Below are 19,748 nucleotides of genomic sequence, written 5' to 3'. Positions count from 1 at the left end.
GCAACAAAATGGAGGGATGTATGTGGACAGACTCCATCCACTGGGTCAAGCCTCAAACTGGAAAAATGGAGCGTGTGCATATATACAAGAGCTGTCTCTTGATTAAAGATATTTTTGTTCTCAGTTACCTCAGTTAGATGCCTTATGAGGAATCAGCTATATTTCGATATATTTCTGTACTAAAAGGCAGCACCTGCTTGCCAGTCCTGTAGTCCCCACACTAACCATATTTAACAACCGTTTGACTACTGAGAGCAGTTCTGCCCCCTGCCAAAAGAGCTGCAGCAATACCGGATGAAGCAACAGCAAGAGTGATCACCCTTTCCCCTTAAATTCTAGCCAAAAACAGATTCGTAATAAATGTCATACCTCATTTTTTCCACATTGGGGACCCAAACCAGCTCCTTTATCTTTACAAGATAAGTTAGGCTCAGTTGCCCAAGGTCTCCTAGCAAGCTTCTGTGGCTGAGGTGAGATTTGAAGCTGGGACACATAGAGTCTATCTAGACACTAACCACTACACAAAACTGCCTCTGATATCTCTCCTGGTCTTTGCTGTCGACACCTTCCTGCCTACTCATGAGTGAGTTTTATCTTCCCTTGTAAATGGCACAGGGGTTTTCTGGTGATAACTGGGGCCAAGATGTTCTAATTTCTTCCATCATTGGTACATCAACTCACTCCATCAGCCTGAAGCTGGTGGGCAATTTTCAAATGCCTGCCACGAACAAAAAACCTTCCATTCCACTGGGGAGAGGTAGTTTTGAATTTCCTGATATGCAGGAGATGGGACTAGATCTAGACCCTGGACATCCCTGTTTCCCCAGATGCGCTGTTTCCATTGTCTCTCCTGGGTCCCTTTGACCTTCCAAAATGCTCTTGAAGGGTTAACGAGCGAGAGTTGCAGTCCTAGAGAGGCGCATTGGTGGGCGTATGGAAGCCATTTCCTATCTCCCTCCCCTTTGCGCAAGTCTCCCGGGCTGCTGCTTGAACGGAAGGATTTTGGTGAGCTCAAAGGGGCGTTGGAAGGGGCAGGTATGGGGGGGGCCTGCAGTGCAAACACAAAACAGGGAGGGAGGAAGCGGAATGCAAGCAGCGAGGGGTGCTTGTGAGAGAGCCAGTCCTCTCCCCCTAGTTCACTCAAGGGACTCGTACAGAAAATGTGCATGTAACAAAAAGGGTTTCCCACCCTCTGTCTTTGTTTTCCTCCCCAAGCACAGCGAAAAGACGCTACTGATGCCTTCTCTACCACGTCCTTCGTATGGTGAAGAGAAAAGAGCCACTATGCATCCTATTCAGGTAGAGGGGCAGGGGTTAATGGGAAGATGTGCAGGGGAAGGCAGGGATGCTTCCTTCTCTGTGGTAAGGTTCAGAGGATCGGACTCCCGGTCCGTGGTTCCAATGCTGGAAGATGTCAGTGCGGGAGGGGAAGGGTCACCCTGGTTGTTTCCACACTCATGGAACGAGGACGTCTTCCTGGCGCGATTCGTGACATCATTGCACCATGATCCCGTTTTCGTGGCAGGATGATGTGTAAAAAACGACCCCTGTCTAGGATGGCATGTGCAGAGAAGCCCAAGCAGGGACTGTGAAACAATAGTGGGACATGAGTTCCCCACGAGAAATGATTTGGTCCTTTACCATATGGACCTGTCCTGCCTCTTCCCCGCAAAGCTGTTTCCCCATGCCATGGGGACAGCTGCTCTGGCCCCAAGAGGCCTCCAAGCAGGGCTGGGAGGGGGGAGGCAAATGTCCTCCTCATGTGACTTTTCTCCCTCCTCCTTGTGCTGATCTTCCAATAGAAATATATTCTCTCTGTTTTTGGCTCCCACACCGCCACCCCATGGACTGGCTTTCCATTGATGTAAAGGAAAGCTCCCTTCTTCTTCTTCTTCCAGGGTCAGGTGTCCTTTGAAGAGGTGGCTGTGTATTTCTCCCAGGGGGAGTGGGCCCTGCTGAGCCCAGCCCAGAGAGCTCTGTACAAGGAAGTCATGCTGGAGAATTTTGGGAACGTGGCCTCTCTGGGTGAGGATCCCTTTCTCCGGGGCTATGTCCTTCTTGTTCTGTGCCACCCTTCATGACCCTTTCTCTGGTGTGGGAGGGGTTCTGGGCTCTCCTTGCAGAGAGGGAGCCCCTGCCTGGCAGTCCTGTCCCTGGACACATGAGAAGAGGTGCCAAAGGATGCCTGGCCTGGAGAAGGTGGGAGGGTCTAATCAGGGGCTTCCCTCCGGTATGGTCCTTGCCTTTCCTGGGCTGGGATGCTGCTGTGGAGGGAGCTCTGCTGGCTTCTCTGCCACTTTACTTGCTTCTCAGCTGGCCTTTCCATCTCAGTTGGGCAAGAAGTAGGCACAGAACTGCCAGTGCCAGAAGGACAACTCTTGACCCCGTACTGTGCTCCACCCCACCCTATTGCTTTCCTGATGTTTATTTCTAGAGGGCCAGTCAACTTAGTTGCTGCACTGCTGAATTGTTGCATTGATGTGCATCAAAAAGGTCATCATTCTGTTTTGGGTTTTTCCCCCCCACTGATAAAAAGGATCGCAGATTGCCAAACCTGACCTCATATGCCGGCTGGAAGAGGAGGAAGAGCTGCTTTCCCTGACCTCTGATGAAGAGGAGGGATTGGCAGGCAGCAGCTGTGGTCTATCATGGGATGGTGTGGGGGCTGCAGTTCCTTCTGAAGGTGGGTGTATTCCTGGGATGGGTTCGTCCTTACAGTTGCTTGTCCTCAAAAGAGACTGGATGATGTTCAGATACTGAAATGGTGTCTGTAGATCTTGAAATATGAAAGAGGAAACTACCTTCTGCCCCGTTAGATCACTTCTGCCAAGACTTGTCCCCCTCCCAGCACACTCCACCCCACCCTGTTGCTTTCCTGCAGTGTATTCTGGAGGGATAACCTGGGTTGGAATTGCTGCATTGATGCACATCAGAAGAATCATAGTTCTCTTTTGGTTTTTCTCCCCCCTGATAAAAGGTTTGCAGATTGCCAAACCTGACCTCGTATGCTGGCTGGAAGGGGAGGAAGAGCTGCTTCCCCTGACCTCTGATGAAGAAGAGAGATTGGCTGGAAGCTGCTCAGGTCTATCATGGGACTGTGTGGGGCCTGCAGCTCCTTCCAAAGGTGGGTGTATTTCTGTGGCATTGTTAGTTGCTTAGTTGCTTGTCCTCAAAAGAGACTGGATGATATTCAGATACTGAAATGGTGCCTGTAGATCTTGACATATGAAAGAGGAAACTACCTTCTACCCCGTCAGATCACTTCTGCCAAGACTTGTCCCCTCCCAGCGGCAGGGGCTGCCTGGCCAGGGGTGTTTCTCAGCCCTCTTGCTTCCAAGATCTCTTCAACCGGAGGTGCCAAGCCTTGATTCTGGGATGTTGTGCCTGCAAAGCAAAGCATGTGCTTTTATGTAGGGCATGACCCTAACCCTATATGGACACATTTTTCCACTGTCTGCAGCACAGCAGGATCTGGTGCCTAGAGTTGATTGGTGATTTTTATGGGCACCACTGAAAAGGACCAAATTTTCTTTCATGACTATATAGATATTTAAATTTTAATTGACTTTAAACTTAATTTAAATATTCTGGGATTTATTCTGCTGGCATTAATCTTAAGTAGCTCGACCTCAACAAGGTGATCGCCTCTTTCTAGCTTTTATCCCACTCAGTCCCATTTCTTCGAGTCCAGTAGACCGAGACAAAAACAAAAGACATGAAAAACTAAGTATGTGAACTGGGAAATAAATTATACCATAAACATTCTCTTATAGCAAGACATGCATATTTTATATTCTTGTTCATCATTATTTATCGATAATAACATTATTTTGGTCTTCTTTTAATTTGATTTATATCCAGAATATAATCCAAGTCTTGCTATTTGTTCCATTACAAATTTCAAGGAGTAATTTGGTTTTGTCACTGATATAACAATATCAGCAGCGTAGCTTTTCATTTTTTTTTCAATTTTTTTAAAAAATTGTATTGATGTCTTTGTTTACATAGCCATACATAGTCACTTCCGTTACATTAACATAATCCTACATCAATACAAGCTTTCCCCCTTTATGTTACCCCCCCCCCGGCCCCCCCCCCGTAAGCGACCAATTGGAAAATAATACTTTATACTTGAAACCATAAGCACACCCTTTGGATTTTGTCAAATATATCTTTGTTGCCCCCCCCTTCCCTTACTCAGTTTATATACCCAAACCATTTCTTCCTTATCTCTAATATATTATCCTCCCATGTCTTTTCTTGTTTTAATATGGACAGAATGTCTGATTGGATCATTTGATATAGATACAGGTTCCATCTACCATAGTCCACTTTGCCGCATCCTTCCAGCCATAAGCTATGACTGCACGTGCAGCAATGATCATTGTTTTAAACAACTCCTGTTTAGAGTTACCTACTTCATTATTCCCCAGAACTCCCATAAACAAAACCTTCCCTGTCAATTCTACTTTAACTTTACATAACTCCTCCATCTTTTCCAGAACCATTTGCCAAAATTCAGTTACTTTAGGACATTCCCACCAAAGATGAACATAATATCCCTTTATCTTCTTGCAATGCCAACAATTTGAATTCATTCCCTTAACCATATAGGACAACTGGGAAGGTGTCCTATACCATTTCAATATTAATTTCATCTCCAATTCTCTAAATTTTTCTATTTTTATTTCCAATATTCCTTTCATTAGTCTACCTATCTCCTGTACTGTCAAATTCACCTCTCTTTCCCACTTAGTTTGTATTATCCCAGTCATGTAATCTTTGTCTTTATTCATTAAGTTATATATCTTCCTTTTTTTATTCTTTATTTTTGACAATTTTCATATTTTTAAATACATCTAACACAACGAAACTAAACAAACAAACACACTAACAAGTAACCTCAAAGGTAAGTATAACAGTCCACAATAGGCATATGCTGAAGAACCATGACATATAAGAGTGTTACGCATAACAGTACAGGTATCAATGTATATTGATATACACCATCATAAAAAGAAAAATAAGAAGAAATTTAAAAACTAAAAGTTTCAATTGGGTAAGGGGTACAAGGTGATATTTCACAAGCGGTCATATAATCAACTACCACCCAGAGCCCCTGGGGATGGGCGGTATATAAATTGAATAAATATAAATATAATATATAAATAACTACTGCTAACCAATTCTCCCAAAAGTCTTGCTGCAGGTTAATAGAATCCATTAGCTTCAGTTGATAGGAAATTTTTTCCATAAAGAAGGCGTCCCAGATCTTATTATGCCAAGTTGTTAAAGAAGGTGGTTGTGGGCTTTTCCAGGACGATGCTATAGATAGTTTTGTTGCGGATAACAGCGTTGCTACTAGGTCTCTAGTGTCTATTGGCAAGTCAAAGTCGGACCACAGGTTTAATAAAATCAGTTCCGGCTTAGGTGGGAGTAAGTGGCCTGTGATGTGTTTAATGCAGTCAATTACGTCAAACCAGAATTTTTGGATTACTTTGCATGACCACCAGCAATGATAAAATGAGCCTATTTCCCCACAGAGCTTCCAACACTTAGGGGAGATAGATCTGGTGCTATAGCTAAGTTTTTGTGGGGTGATATACCATCTGGTCAGGAGCTTAATGGACTGAGTCCTAATGTTAATTGATCTGGTTTTAATAGTTGAGGAGTTCCAAATTTTAGTCCATTGGGTGTCAGAAAATTTTATGCCACAGTCTTTTCTCCACGCTAATTGGTATGGAAAGGGCTTTGTTTTGGAAGTTGAAAGTAGCATTTTATATATTTTTGAAAGACAGCCTTTGTTGCTTTGTTTTTCTTTCAAGAGAAAGTTTTCAAAATCTGTTGTTTTTCGATTTAAAGTCCCTTTTAAAGAAAGGGACACATAATTTGTCACATAATTTGGTTTCAATTTTTTGTTTTGAGAAAAGAATTCCATGTTTTGAAGTGTCGATCAGTCTAATCAGCCCTCCCTTTTTCCAGCCGGTAAATGATTCATGATGAATTGCTGGTGTAAACCAGGTTTGGCCTATGAAGCAAGAGAGAGGGGATATGGGAGGTGCTAGTTTAAGTCTATGCCTGTCCCATGTATCCAAAGCAGCATAAAAGAAGATGTTATTCTGGATTCGGTTTATTTTGGATTCGGTTTCGTTTTCTCAGCCATGCCGGACGCTCCTCTCGGCTGGTCCGGGAGGAAACGACCGGGCACCCTGACCGGGCGGCTGATCCGCAAGGATTAGCCCCCAGGACTCCCAGGGAGGGAGCCAGGGTCCGGGACGCGGCGGGAAGAACTCCCCGAAATCAATGCGGGGGGGGGAATTGCCCGTTTGTCCCTATGGAGGCCGGCAGATGTGCGCGGCGCCTCGAGTGCCGCCGGGCAACGAGAAACGGCAAGTAAAAGAAACAGGCGGAAGCCTGTAAACAAGCGAATCCCTTCTGTTCTACAAGCGTTTGTGAAGGAGAGGTTGATCTGAAGAAGACTCGCTCTTCCCCTTCGTTGAGTTCCAGAACTTTGTTGGCGCCCCCCCCCCCAAATGGCAGCAAAGAAGCAAAGTCCCGCTCTCGGTGAGTCAATCTCGGCTACCTTGCAGAAGGGGGAGTCGCTCGAAGAGTTGGTGCGCAGGGCGGTGGTGGAAGCCATAAAACCCTTTGTTGACAAGCTGAACGAAATTGATCAAAGGGTGGGCTTAATTGAAAGTGAGGTGAAAACCATTAAGGCAGCAGCGGGGGGGGGGGCAGAAAAGTCTGCTCTGGAAAGTGCGTCACTTGTGAAGGCTACAAAAAAGGAGCTGAAGTTGGTGGAGAACCAGCTGATCGGGCTACAGGTGGAACGAACGCAGACAATTTTGCGTCTCCAAAACGTGAAAGAGGAGGAAAATGAGGATCTGTGGGATTTGGTCTCGGAACTACTGGCGACACCCGCGAGGACGACTAAAGAAGAGGTTAAAAGCGCCATTTTGGAGGTCCGTCGGGCTTCTTCAAAATATGCAACAAAGCGACAGTTGCCTCGTGAGATCATTATAGACTTTTCATCTAAAAAGATTCGGGACACCATCCTATATAACTCATACAATGCGGATTTGGACTTTATGGGTTTGAAAGTCAAGATTTTGAAGGACGTTCCATTTCTAGTCCGGAAACGGCGTTTTAAATATAAAAAGTTTGCAGCTCTTCTGAGGGACCATGGAATAAAGTACAAATGGTTATTCCCGGAAGGAATATGGTTCAGATATAAAGATCAGGCCTATAAGATATTATCAGAAGATCAACTAAAGGATTTTGAGAATAAAAACCCAGAACTCTGCTGCACCAAGAACGAAGAAAAGGAGGAGCCGGAGGGGGGGGGGAGGAGGAGAGCATCGCAACAGCAGTTGCACAGAGAGAACTGCGTCCGGGACCTAGAAGGGGGAGGAAAGTTTAATCAGAATTTGAAATGTTTATTCTCTGTATGATTAACCACTCCATCATTATTCTATGGAGCTATTTTTGTATTATGACAGTATGAAGGGAAACATTGAAGTGTAGTGTCTAGTGTTTGTAGTTCATTCCCCCCCCTTTTCTTTTTCCACCCCCCTTTGTCCCTTTCCTTTCCCCTTTCCTTGTGATAGTCTGGTGTAGTGTTTTGTAGTTATGAAAAATAAAAAAAATTATATAAAAAAAAAAAAGATGTTATTTTTTGATGTTGGAGGGACGTTCCGATGATTTATTCCAAACAATTTCCCGTAAAGTTTTAGGAAAGGTATAATAGCTTTCTATTATTTTCCAGTCTGCATTGTAATTTTGGTTAAGCATAAGGGATAAATATGTAAGGTGCGTTGCATCATAGTATGATTTGACACCAGGTACACCCAGTCCCCCTAGGGTTGTATGGCTGCACATAACAAAATGGCCAATCCTGGATCTTTTTCCTTCCCAAATGAACTGATTCAGTAACTTTTGCCAGGCTTCCAAAGTTTTATGCTTAATTGGTATGGGCAAAGCTCTAAAATAAAACAAAATCTTTGGGAGAATTATAGATTTCATAAGATTGATTTTCTCTAGCCAAGTTAGGTTGACCTTTTTCCAACTGGTCAGCATAGAAGAGGTGTTAGAATATAACTCTTTATAGTTGAATTTCCATATATCCTTTAATTTAAATGGAATTTTTATCCCTAAATAACTCCAATATTTTTCAACCCATTTAAATTTATGAGTATTTTTGATATGCAGTATGTCTTCCCGGTGTAAATTTAGAGGGTAAAGTTCTGATTTGGAGTGGTTAACAGATAGGCCGGAAACATAGCTAAATTCCTCTAGGGTTGCTTCGATAGCTGGAAGAGATTCCTTAGGTTTAGTTATATACAGTACTAGGTCATCAGCAAAAAGGCTGAATTTATATTCTTGATTATGTAATGTAATTCCCCTTATTTCGGGGTTTGCCCTCAGAGCCAAAGCCAAGGGTTCCATGGCAATGGCGAACAAAAGGGGGGAAAGGGGACAACCTTGCCGGGTTCCTCTAGATATATAAATATTGGGTGAATGTGCATTGTTAGCTCTAACTGTGGCCAATGGGGAGTGATAGAGGGCGTTGATGGCGTTAAGAAAGCAGGTTCCAAATCCCATCTCATTGAGCAAGGTCTGAAGGTACACTACTTCTACCTTGTCAAACACTTTCAATATCAAGCGATAAAAGCACTGCAGGAATTTTGTTTTGTGTAGAGAAGTTAATTAAGTCCAAAGTTTTGCGTATGTTATCATATAAGGATCTAGTTGGCATAAAACCGGTTTGGTCAGAGTGAATGTATCTGGTGATCAAACTGGCTAGTCTATTGGCAAGTATAGCTGTAAAAAAAAATTTGGTCTTGATTCAGTAAAGAAATGGGGCGATATGATTTTGTATCAGAAGGGTCTTTATTCTTTTTTGGTATAACTGTGATTTCAGCTTCTTTCCAGGAAGGGGGCATAGTACCTGATGTCAAAACCAAATTACAGGCCTCCGTTAGGGGGGCTGATATTAAATCTAGGTAGTTTTTATAGAATTCAGCCAGAAAGCCATCTTTCCCTGGGGTTTTATTGTTCTTTAAAGATTTAATGACAGTTTTTACCTCTTATAATGTAATTGGTTGCTCCATAATTAGCTTATGCTCATCTGAAATCCTCAGTGAGATATTTTTTCCCGTTAGGTAACGCAGGATATTTTCAGGGCTAGGGTTGTCGGAGGTGTAAAGAGTCTGATAAAAGTCAGCAAAGATTTTAGTAATCATTTCCGGATTGGTGTAGGATCTACCAGTTGGGTCTCTAATGGAATTTATATTGCGAGAGAGAATTTTTTCTTTCACTTTCTGGGCCAATAATTTTGCAGATCTAGGAGACCTTACCCAATACTTCTGTTTGGTAAATAAAAGTTGCTTTTGGATTTGAGCGATCTCTAAGTTTTCCAGGAGGCCAAAGAAATAATTTTTCCTCGGAGTACAGCTTTCATGGCATCCCACACAAAAATTTGGGAGACTCCACATTCCAAATTAAGATCAAAATACTGTTTGGTGTCTAAAGCTATTTGGGAAGATATCTGTTTGTTAAATAAAAGTGAAGTGTTAAATTTCCAATTTGGCCATGTTTGTTTATTATCACTTAAATATAAGATGCATTCTGCCCATGCATGGTCTGTCCAGATCTTATCTCCAATGCCAGACAAGATGGTTTGCTTTGCTAAATTAGGGGACAAAAATATATAATCAATCCTTGTGTAGGTGTTGTGTAAGGAAGAAAAATAAGTATAATCTTTTTGTAGGGGATTTTGAAGACGTATTTATTTAATACGTGAAATAGATACCCATGATTTAACGTATCAAATGCCTTATAAACATCCAATTTCAAAAGGGAAACCCTTCGCTCAGTTTTTCATGATATAAAGTATTAATCACGTTCCTTATAGGGTGACCAATATATCTCTCCTTTACAAAGCCATATTGATCCTCTCCTACTAGACTTGGAAGTATTTTCTCAAGTCTATTTGCTAGTATTTTTGCAAATGTTTTATAGTCCTGATTTGCCAGACTAATAGGCCTATAAGAGTTGGGATCATCCGGGTCCCTCACGGGGAGTCCTGGTCAGGCTGTTAAATGACTCTGCAGCCACCCCCCCTTCCAGTCACCCACAGGTTATCCCAGCCTCTCCCGCCTGCTGGATGGTTCTCTGGATCTCCTGGGTTTCTTCATGCCCCCAGCCCTTCCCTTCACTTTTAAGGAAATTCTGCAGGGTGCAAAAGGTGGGCCGGAGCTGGGAAGGGCCCCAGCTGCACCTAAATTAGTGTGAGGAGGAAGGGCTTGCAGCCTGCCCAATCATAGAGTGGGAAGGGGCCATACAGACCATCTAGTCCAACCCGCTGCCCAGTGCAGGATCAGCCTAAAGCATCTCTGACTGATGGGGGCTGAGGACACATGACAGACAGGAAACCTTCCCAATCCCTGCTGGCTGCGGGCTTGACAGGTAGGCGGACTTGCCCCCCCCCCAAACACACCTTGTGCCGATCCCAGCAGCGAGGAGAAGGCAAGCGATCGCTTAGAGGGGGGCAGATTTATCCCTCCCCCTGGCACCTATCCCGATGGGAAGGAGAAGGCGAGCTGCTGCCCCTCTTGCAGCCTGGCCATCCGGATTTGGCCAAGCCGCTTCAGAGGCGGGCCGTTTGTTTCCCCAGCCTATCAAAGTGAAGAAGGGAGGGGAGGTGGAAGTCCTTCCTTCAGGCACCCAAAAGGCGCATGCTCCAGCGATCCTTGCGAGTCATTGGATAGACGCTAAGACAATTATGTTATAGGATTATCTCCACAGCAATCACCCTGTGAGGTGGATGGGGCTGAGATAGCTCTGAGAAGCTGTGACTGACCCAAGGTCACCCAGCTGGCTTCAAGGGGAGGAGCGGGAAATCAAACCCGGTTCTCCAGATTAGAGTCCTGCCACTCTTACCCACTACACTCAACTGGCTTTGGGGATATTGGGCATCCCTGGGGAGTCTCTTTTGCTATATTTATTCTCTTCATTAAAGAACCATTTACCAGAAACAGACCCTCTTGAATAGTATCACACTCACACACTTTACATCAGTCAACAAGGACATTCTTGGACTCTCCCTTGTTAGAGATATTCTGCATAAAGCAGGAGCCCAAGAATGAAGCTTTTTGAAAGCATAGAGATCAAAGGATGCCAGTTTAAGAAAGATTTTTTTTATCGTAGACAGTATAGCATGCAATTGAGACCCAAAAAACAAACACACAAACACCATAAGAGTCCATCTGAATATGAAAAAATCAAGTATGGAACAATGCAACTGGTCTCCCCACATTTTACTTCTGTGATGTTTAAAGAAGAACTTTTGACATCTTTGTTAGAGGTTTGTTCTTCAGAATAAAACTATCCCAGTTACTGTCTTCATCTGGACACACATCTCTCATGCGGTCATTTGCTGGTGAATCTGGATGGATGCTTCTGACTGCTTTCTCAAAGCATGGCTGCCCTGGACAGGCTCCTTTTCCTCCTTAAAGCCAGAGTGCCTCCTTCCCACTAGTCCCAGGGAAGAAAATGCCAAAGATTTCTCCATTGCTTATGTGACCAAGCCCGAGTGCTTTCTTTCCCTGGGTACTAGACCACAACAAGGAATCGAACTCTCCCCCAGTTTTTCCCCTCCTTCCCTTTTCCAATTGTGGTTTACTTTTTGTTACCTCCATGTAGCTAGAATTAGAATTGCAGTTGGTCTGCTGGAAACCAGACTCTTGGTACCAGAAGCAGACAACTTGGGGCAGCCTATCCACTAGGTGGCACTAAGCCATCTCCCAAGACCCCAGTGGTTGAGAGGTACCAGTCGGCTGTACAGCCCTCCGAACCCCTGCCTAGCCATGCCCATCTACATGGCCACCCACAAGGACCTCTGAGGGTTGAGAAAATCAATATGATAAAAACACATCCCTCTTTCCCTACATCTAAAACCCATCTCTGTGATGTTAAACAGACAGACAGAAATAACTGAATATTTGAAGTTTCCTATTCACATTAGATTACCTTCTTTTCCATTAGGCAAGCCAGGCCCTCGGCTGTATATATTAAAATATGAATGACTGTCCCTGTCTTAAAGGGTGCTCTTCTTCTCATTCTTTCAGGAGGAGTGTGGGAGACGGCAAATGAGACGAAAGAGCTTCCAGTGATGGAGAATGAGTACACAGATCCCCATCAGGAAGAAAACATTGAACAATCTGCTAAACAGAGGAAAGAGGGGGGAATAAACCCGCCCAAACAGAGGAATAATTCTAATCTTTTAGGGGATAAGGATTCTCAGGAGCAAAAAATATTTGAAGACAATGGGAATGAGCACACTGCAAGAGGAGAAGAGATTCCTGAAAAATCAGATATTATTATTCAATGGAACACCTACAATGATAACAAAATATATAAACATCTAGAGTGTGGGGAAATGTTTGGTCACAAGGGAAGCCTGATTTCTCATCAAAGAATTCAGACAGAGAAACCACACAAGTGCTTGGAATGTGGAAAAAGCTTCAGTCGGCGTGGAAACCTTAATTCCCACCAAAAAAAACACACAGAAGAGAAAGCATATAAATGTTTAGTGTGTTGGAAAAGCTTCAGTTGCAGTCGAGACCTTACTGTCCATCAAAGGTTTCACACAGGGGAGAAACCATATAAATGCCTAGTGTGTGGGAAAAGCTTCCGTCACAATGGAAACTTTCATTCCCATCAAAGAACACACACAGGAGAGAAAAGATATAAATGCCTTGAATGTGGAAAAAGTTTCAGTCGAGGTACATCCCTTAGTTCCCATCAAAGAATTCACTCAGGGGAGAAACCATATAAATGTCTTGTGTGTGGTAAAAGTTTCCGTCAGAGTGCAAACCTTAAATCCCACCAAAGCATTCACACAGGAGAGAAAAAATTTAAATGCCTGATGTGTGGGAAAAGCTTCAGAAAGAGTGGAAACCTTAATTCTCACCAACGAACTCACACAGGAGAGAAAAAGTATAAATGCCTTACGTGTGGCAAAAGCTTCAGTGAGAGTGGAGCTCTTACTGTCCATCAAAGATTTCACACAGGAGAGAAACCATATAAATGCCTAGTGTGTGGAAAAGGCTTCAGTCAGAGTGGAAACCTTCATGCACATCAACAAACACTCACAGGGGAGAAAAAGATTAAATGCCTAGAGTGTGGGAAAAGCTTCAGACACAATGGAGATCTTACTGTCCATCAGAGATTTCACACAGGGGAGAAACCATATAAATGCCTAGTGTGTGGAAAATGTTTCCGTCAGAGTGGAAACTTTCATACTCATCAACGAACACACACAGGAGAGAAAAAGTATAAATGCTTGGAGTGTGGAAAAAGCTTTGTTCAGAGTGGATCTCTTACTATCCATCAAAGAATTCACAGCGGGGAGAAACCATATAGATGCCTGGAATGTGGAAAAAGCTTCAGTCAAAGTGGAGTTCTTACTGTCCATCAAAGAATTCACACAGGGGAGAAACCATATCAATGTCTGGATTGTGGAAAAAGCTTCGGTGACCGGGGACAACTCAAGTCCCATCAAAGAATTCACACAGGGGAGAAACCTTATAAATGCCTGGAGTGTGGGAAAGGGTTTAAAGAAAATGGAAAACTTACTATCCATCAAAGAATCCACACAGGGGAGAAACCATATCAATGTTTGGAATGTGGGAAGAGATTCACTCACAGTGGAGCTCTTACTCTCCATCAGAGATTTCACACAGGGGAGAAACCTTTTAGATGCCTGGAGTGTGGGAAAAGATTCAGGCAGAGTGGAGATCTTACCATCCATCAAAGAGTTCACACAGGGGAGAAACCGTATGAATGCCCAGAATGTGGTCATAGCTTCAGGCAGATTGGAAACCTTAAGTCCCATCAAAGAATTCACAAAGATAAGAAAGCATAGAAATGCTCCTATTGGCAGAGAGAAAACACTTGCCACTCTGTGAGGACCAGGATTCATAGGGAGTACATCGGCATCCCTGAGAACACTCGCCAGAATTCCCCCTGATCTCCCACTCATACAGATCACTTCCCCTGGAAGAGAGAGCAGCTTTAGAGACTGGACTCTATGGCATCACATGTGGCGTTTCTTCTACTCCTAAGGATCTCTGCTTTGATGGCCACCCGTGGAGAGGCCAGAGCCTGGCCAGAGATGGGCAGCTGATGTTCTGCCCCTGTAACCCTCAGAGGGGAGGATGGGATGGCTCAGCTGACAGCTGCACCAGACTGCCCTCATTTTGTGTGACATGCCCCTTCACAGACTCTGCATGGCACACTCAAAGAACTGTCAGTGCCCTTCCACCCCAAGCCTCCCTTCCTCATACCTGCCCCACCAAGCTGCAAGGCTTTCCAGATGCCAGCACTGCTATGGGGAGCATCCGTCCAGAGACCTGCCCCCCTTTCACAACTGCCTTTCAGTTCCCCCTTAGGACCAGCCCTCTCCCCATATGTCCTGCTACCCTCCATTTTATCCCCACAACAACACTTCGTGAGGTATATGAGACTGAGTGGCTGTGGCTGGCCTAGCAAGCAAACTTCCATGGCAGATTGAGGAATCAGCCTGGGTCTGATCCCATTCTGGCATTCTAACCACTATCCCGGACAGGGTCTGGCAGAGGAGTAGTTAATTCCCCTCTGTTTTTTCCCCAGAGGGGGTACTTTCCGTTCTCGCTGTCTGCACTACCTTTGCACCTGCCTACCTTCAACTCAGTAAACCTTTGCTTCCATTGCAAATAGCAGAGGGGTGTTCTGGAGCTAATCTGGGCCAGGATGGTGGTCCAATTCCCTTCAATTTTGGCTGTTCATCTTTCTGGTGAGTCCATTTTGAGGCTGCTAGGTTTATTTCCTGATGAGATATGCTTGCCCCGGAAGGACAGCTGCCTCCTTTGATTATTCTTATACACATGTTTCATGCCCTATTTTACAGTGTAATCCATGTTGTAAATGTTTTACAGTGTAATCCATGTTGTAAATGGCATAGGGGTTTTCTGGTGATAACACGGGCCAAGATGTTCTAATTTCTTCCATCTTTGGTACATCAACTCACTCGATCATCCTGAAGCTGGTGGATAATTTTCAAATGCTTGCCACAAACAAAAAACCTTCCATTCCATTTTAAGTATATATGCGCCAAATGGAGCTAAAGATGATTTTTATAAGGAACTAATTCAGAAAATGGATAAGTATGCCTATGACCAAATTATAATGACTGGGGATTTTAATGGGGTGGCTAATTTGCAATTAGACAGGAAATCTTTGAGGGGGCCATCAAGCCAGGGAAATATTTAGCCTGGCAATTGAAAAAGAAAAGGAAAAAAAGTTATAGGGAAGATAATAGAAGAAGGAACAGAAATTATGGACCATCAAGGGATAAAAAGAGCTTTTTACAAATATTATGCAAAATTATTTCAAAAGAAAATGATATATTTAGACAAAATAGAAGCATATTTGGAAAGAGCAAAAATACCAAAGATTTCAATGACAATGAAAGAGATTTTGAATGTTCCAGTAACAGAAGGAGAAATTTTAGATGCTATAGAATCAACTAAAATAGGGAAAGCACCGGGTCCAGACGGAATTACAGCAACATTTTATAAAGTAATGAAAAAAGACTTGGTGCAGCCTCTACAAAAGTTGATGAATGAAATTATTAAGAAGAAAAATCTCCCGAAGACTTAGAATGAAGCAAATATTTCACTGATCCCAAAAGAGTCACAAGATTTACTAAATGTTAAAAGTTATAGGCCGATTTCTTTATTAAACAATGATTACAAAATGTTTGCAAGACTTATAGCAGAAAGGCTTAAGAAATTTTTGATAGAATTCGTAGGGCCAGATTTTTACCGAATAGACAAATTAGGGATAATCTGAGAGTGTTGTTGGATGCCACTGAATACTATGATAAGCATCCAGAAAAGGAAGTAGGCCTGTTTTTTGCGGATGCTGAGAAAGCCTTTGATAATTTGAATTGGGATTTTATGTTGTTGATGATGGAAAAGATGGATATGGGGCAAGATTTCATTAATGCAGTGAAAGCTATATATTTTGAACAAAATGTGTCATTAGTGGTAAACGGTGATTTGACAGAAAAATTTGAGGTAAGAAAAGGTACAAGACAAAGATGTCCACTTTCACCGTTACTATTTGTTATGGTGTTGGAAATACTTTTGAGGCAAATAAGAGATGATGACAATATCAAAGGTATAAAACTCAAAGGGTTTTCTTATAAGTTCAGAGCATTTGCAGATGATGTAATGTTTATAGTAGAAGATCTAACCCAAATTACCAATATTTTTTAGATAAAATTAAAGAGTTCGGAGATCTGGCAGGATTTTTTATTAATAGATCAAAGTCAAAACTGCTCTGCAAAAATATGACAAAAAAGAAACAAGAACAATTAATGAATGATTCAAAGTGTGAAGTGGTTCAGAAAACAAAATACCTGGGGATAGAAGTATCAGCTAAGAATATAGACCTATTTAAAAATAATTATGGAAAACTGTGGTCGCAGATAGAGAGAGATCTGTTGAAATGGAACAAACTGAATCTGTCATTGTTTGGACGTATCTCAGTTGTTAAAATGAATGTATTACCGAGACTGATGTCTCTGTTGCAAACTATTCCAATCGTTAAAGAAATGAAGCATTTTGATAAATGTCAAAGAAGAATCTTAGATTTTATCTGGGCTGGGAGAAAACCGAGAATCAAGATGAAGATACTGTGTGACGTAAAAGAAGAGGGAGGCTTGCAATTACCAAATTTGAGATTGTATTATGAAGCAATTTGCTTGGTCTGGCTGAAAGAATGGGTGAAATTATCTAATCTAAAATTACTAGCTTTGGAAGGGTTCAATAACTTGTTTGGTTGGCATGCGTATTTATGGTATGAGAAATATAAAATGGATGGTATGTTTCAGCATCATTTTGTGAGAAGGAATATCTTCATGGTTGTTGTGGGTTTTCCGGGCTGTATTCCGGGCTGTGCTACACCTCTGAAGATGCCAGCCACAGCTGCTGGCGAAACGTCAGGAACTACAATGCCAAGACCACGGCAATACAGCCCGGAAAACCCACAACAATCATCGTTCTCCAGCCGTGAAAGCCTTCGACAATATCTTCATGATTTGGCAAAAATATAAGAAGTTTCTGGGTGAAAAAAGACCTATGTGGATTGTGCCAGCGGAAGTGGTGAACCCAAATATGTATTATAGAGAGGAAGATTGGTTAACCTATAAGGAATTATTGAGTGGAGAAAAAGACACCCTCAAGATAAAAGGTAAGGATGAGTTACCATTTGAGTATGGTTGGTTACAATATAGGCAGATTAAGGATATATTTGAAACTGACCAAAGAATGTAGGTTTTAGAATAAAAAATACAGAACTAGAAGAGATTTTGTTTGGTGAAGAAGTGAAAATGATTTCTAAAATATATAAAATTTTGCTGACATGGTATACACAGGATGAGGTTGTTAAAATACAGATGGTGAAATGGGCAATAAATTTTAACAAAGAGTGCCAATGGAAAGCTGGGAATTTCTATGGAAGAATACTTTGAAGATATCCACATGTAACAATTTGAAAGAGAATGGATATAAGATGATTTATAGATGGTATCTAAATTAGCAAATGCAAATAGTGCAATGTCAAATAAATGTTGGAAATGTAAAAAACATGAGGGCTCCTTTTACCATATGTGGTGGACCTGTGAAAAGGCCAAAATGTTTTGGTCTAAGATTTATGGAGAAATTCTGTTAATTATGAAATGTAATTTGTTAAAGAGCCCAGAAATGCTGTTGCTAGGATTGAATATGCAAGAAGTTAACATGAGGGACAGAACTCTGTTATATTATATGACTGTTGCAGCAAGAATGTTGTATGCGCAATACTGGAAACAAGAAGACATACCAGAAGTTGAGGAATGGATCCAAAAGCTGTTGCATATGGCGGAAATGGACAAATGGACAAGGAAATTGAGGGAGCAGAATCTGAACGAATTTTTAACTGACTGGAAGAAGCTTAAGGACTATGTGGAAAATAAATGGGATGTGAGAGGACAACTGAGGGCTTCAGATAGTTATTAAATAATATGAGCCATGACAATAAACTTTACCTTAGATAATAGGGACTATATAGTAATTAGAGATAACGATAAGAAATTAAGGGTTATAGTGCTGTTGGAAGTCAAAAAGGGAAAAGGGAGAGGGGGAAGGGATGGGGGCATATACTGTAATTATAAGGGTAAATCAGTATGTATTGTGTATTATGTAATATGTTAACCTATTCAATAAAATTTCTAATAAAACAAACCCCTTCAATTCCACTGGGGAGAGGTAGTTTTGAATTTCCTGATATGCAGGAGACTGGACTAGAACTAGATGACCCTGGACATCCCTTCCAACACTGTGATTCTAGGAATTGTGTTTGTGTGTGTGTGTGTGTGTGTGTGTTCTTGAAGTAACCTGGGATAGGATGTTCCGATTCCTTTCATGATTGACACTGCAACTTCTACAATCATCCCATTTCAAGGCTTATAGCTTTATGTGACTGAGTTATGCCTGCCACAGAGCCTTTTATTACTATAGATAACAGTGTTATCATTAATAACGAGAAAAAGAAATCAATTTAAATATCCGCTTTTGTATTTATACACTGTTTTGAATCCTAAATAAAGCTCATTCTTAAATTCTTATTTCCTCTGTATGAAATGGAGGGGGCAAAGTCCTAGTTTGGGGAGGTTGCTAAAAATGTTTGGGCCAGGAGCACAAGGGAGCAGAGAGCCACCACTCAGTGGTTAAGCACAGACTTTGAATGCAGAAGATCTCAGGTTCAGAGTCTCTCTACATGAGACATCTGAAACGTGAGGAACGTGTCAAGAGACACAATGTTAGCCAGGAGGAGTAGTTTTAAAAGACTGGGCTGGCAGCTGAGCAAAGGCTTTGCTATACACTGGAGCTGTGTGAAGGGGCTGTGAAATGCCAGAAGGGAAATTTGAGCCCATTGTAACCTCTCCAGGTCCAAACCTGGCTCTGGAAGGCAGCTCCAGCCCATTTCAGTCACTTGCTGCCCTCCTGTTCCAGTCCCACACAATTTTAGAGAGGAGAGATGAAACTAACACAGCCTTTGGGAGGCAAAGATGAAATTAACAAACTCTCTGAGGAGTAATCTCTGAGTTTTTAAACTATGCTTCCTGACTAACATTGCATCTCCCTACCCGTAACAAAACGTGTGCTGAGGCATCTCGTGTAGAAACATTCTCAAAGGGAGACTACACGAGACACCTGACACGTGTTCTTCACGAATCTCTGAGGGCCTTGAGCTGATCTTAACTGATCTTGAAAACTAATCTGGAGTATGATGGTTGTTGTGGGTTTTCCGGGCTGTATTGCCGTGGTCTTGGCATTGTAGTTCCTGACGTTTCGCCAGCAGCTGTGGCTGGCATCTTCAGAGGTGTAGCACCAAAAGACAGAGATCTCTCAGTGTCACAGTGTGGAAAAGAGAAGAGATGTAGGTCATTTGTATCTACTCAGGAGGGGTGGGGTTGAGCTGAGTCATCCTGTAAGAGTTTCCCAGGGTGTGGAATGCTAATGGCGGGAGGCTTCACTGTATCCTGAGGAGGTTCTTTTGCATATGGATTGGTGCTTGATGTGCTAATCTTCTCTGCAGGGCTATTGTCGGGTGTGGAGTGTTTTGTTGGCCTGGTGTTTTTCAGAACTGGAGCCCATGCT

The 19,748-nt window shown here is 42.6% G+C and overlaps 1 protein-coding gene across 1 annotated transcript; it reads left to right on the top strand.

The window, feature by feature from the left end:
• Positions 1–966: 966 nt before the first annotated feature.
• Positions 967–18,672, top strand: LOC129328681 (zinc finger protein 345-like). Its single transcript, XM_054977905.1, has 6 exons — positions 967–1,005; positions 1,216–1,299; positions 1,899–2,025; positions 2,537–2,683; positions 2,978–3,124; positions 12,129–18,672. Exons 2-6 carry the CDS (start codon positions 1,237–1,239, stop codon positions 13,925–13,927), a joined length of 2,283 nt encoding a protein of 760 aa, XP_054833880.1. The 5' UTR covers positions 967–1,005; positions 1,216–1,236; the 3' UTR covers positions 13,928–18,672.
• Positions 18,673–19,748: the final 1,076 nt, after the last annotated feature.

The sequence above is a fragment of the Eublepharis macularius genome, chromosome 4 (genome assembly GCF_028583425.1).
Source record: "Eublepharis macularius isolate TG4126 chromosome 4, MPM_Emac_v1.0, whole genome shotgun sequence".
In the NCBI taxonomy this organism is placed as follows: domain Eukaryota; kingdom Metazoa; phylum Chordata; class Lepidosauria; order Squamata; family Eublepharidae; genus Eublepharis; species Eublepharis macularius.
This window is presented reverse-complemented; position numbering and strand designations above follow the sequence as displayed.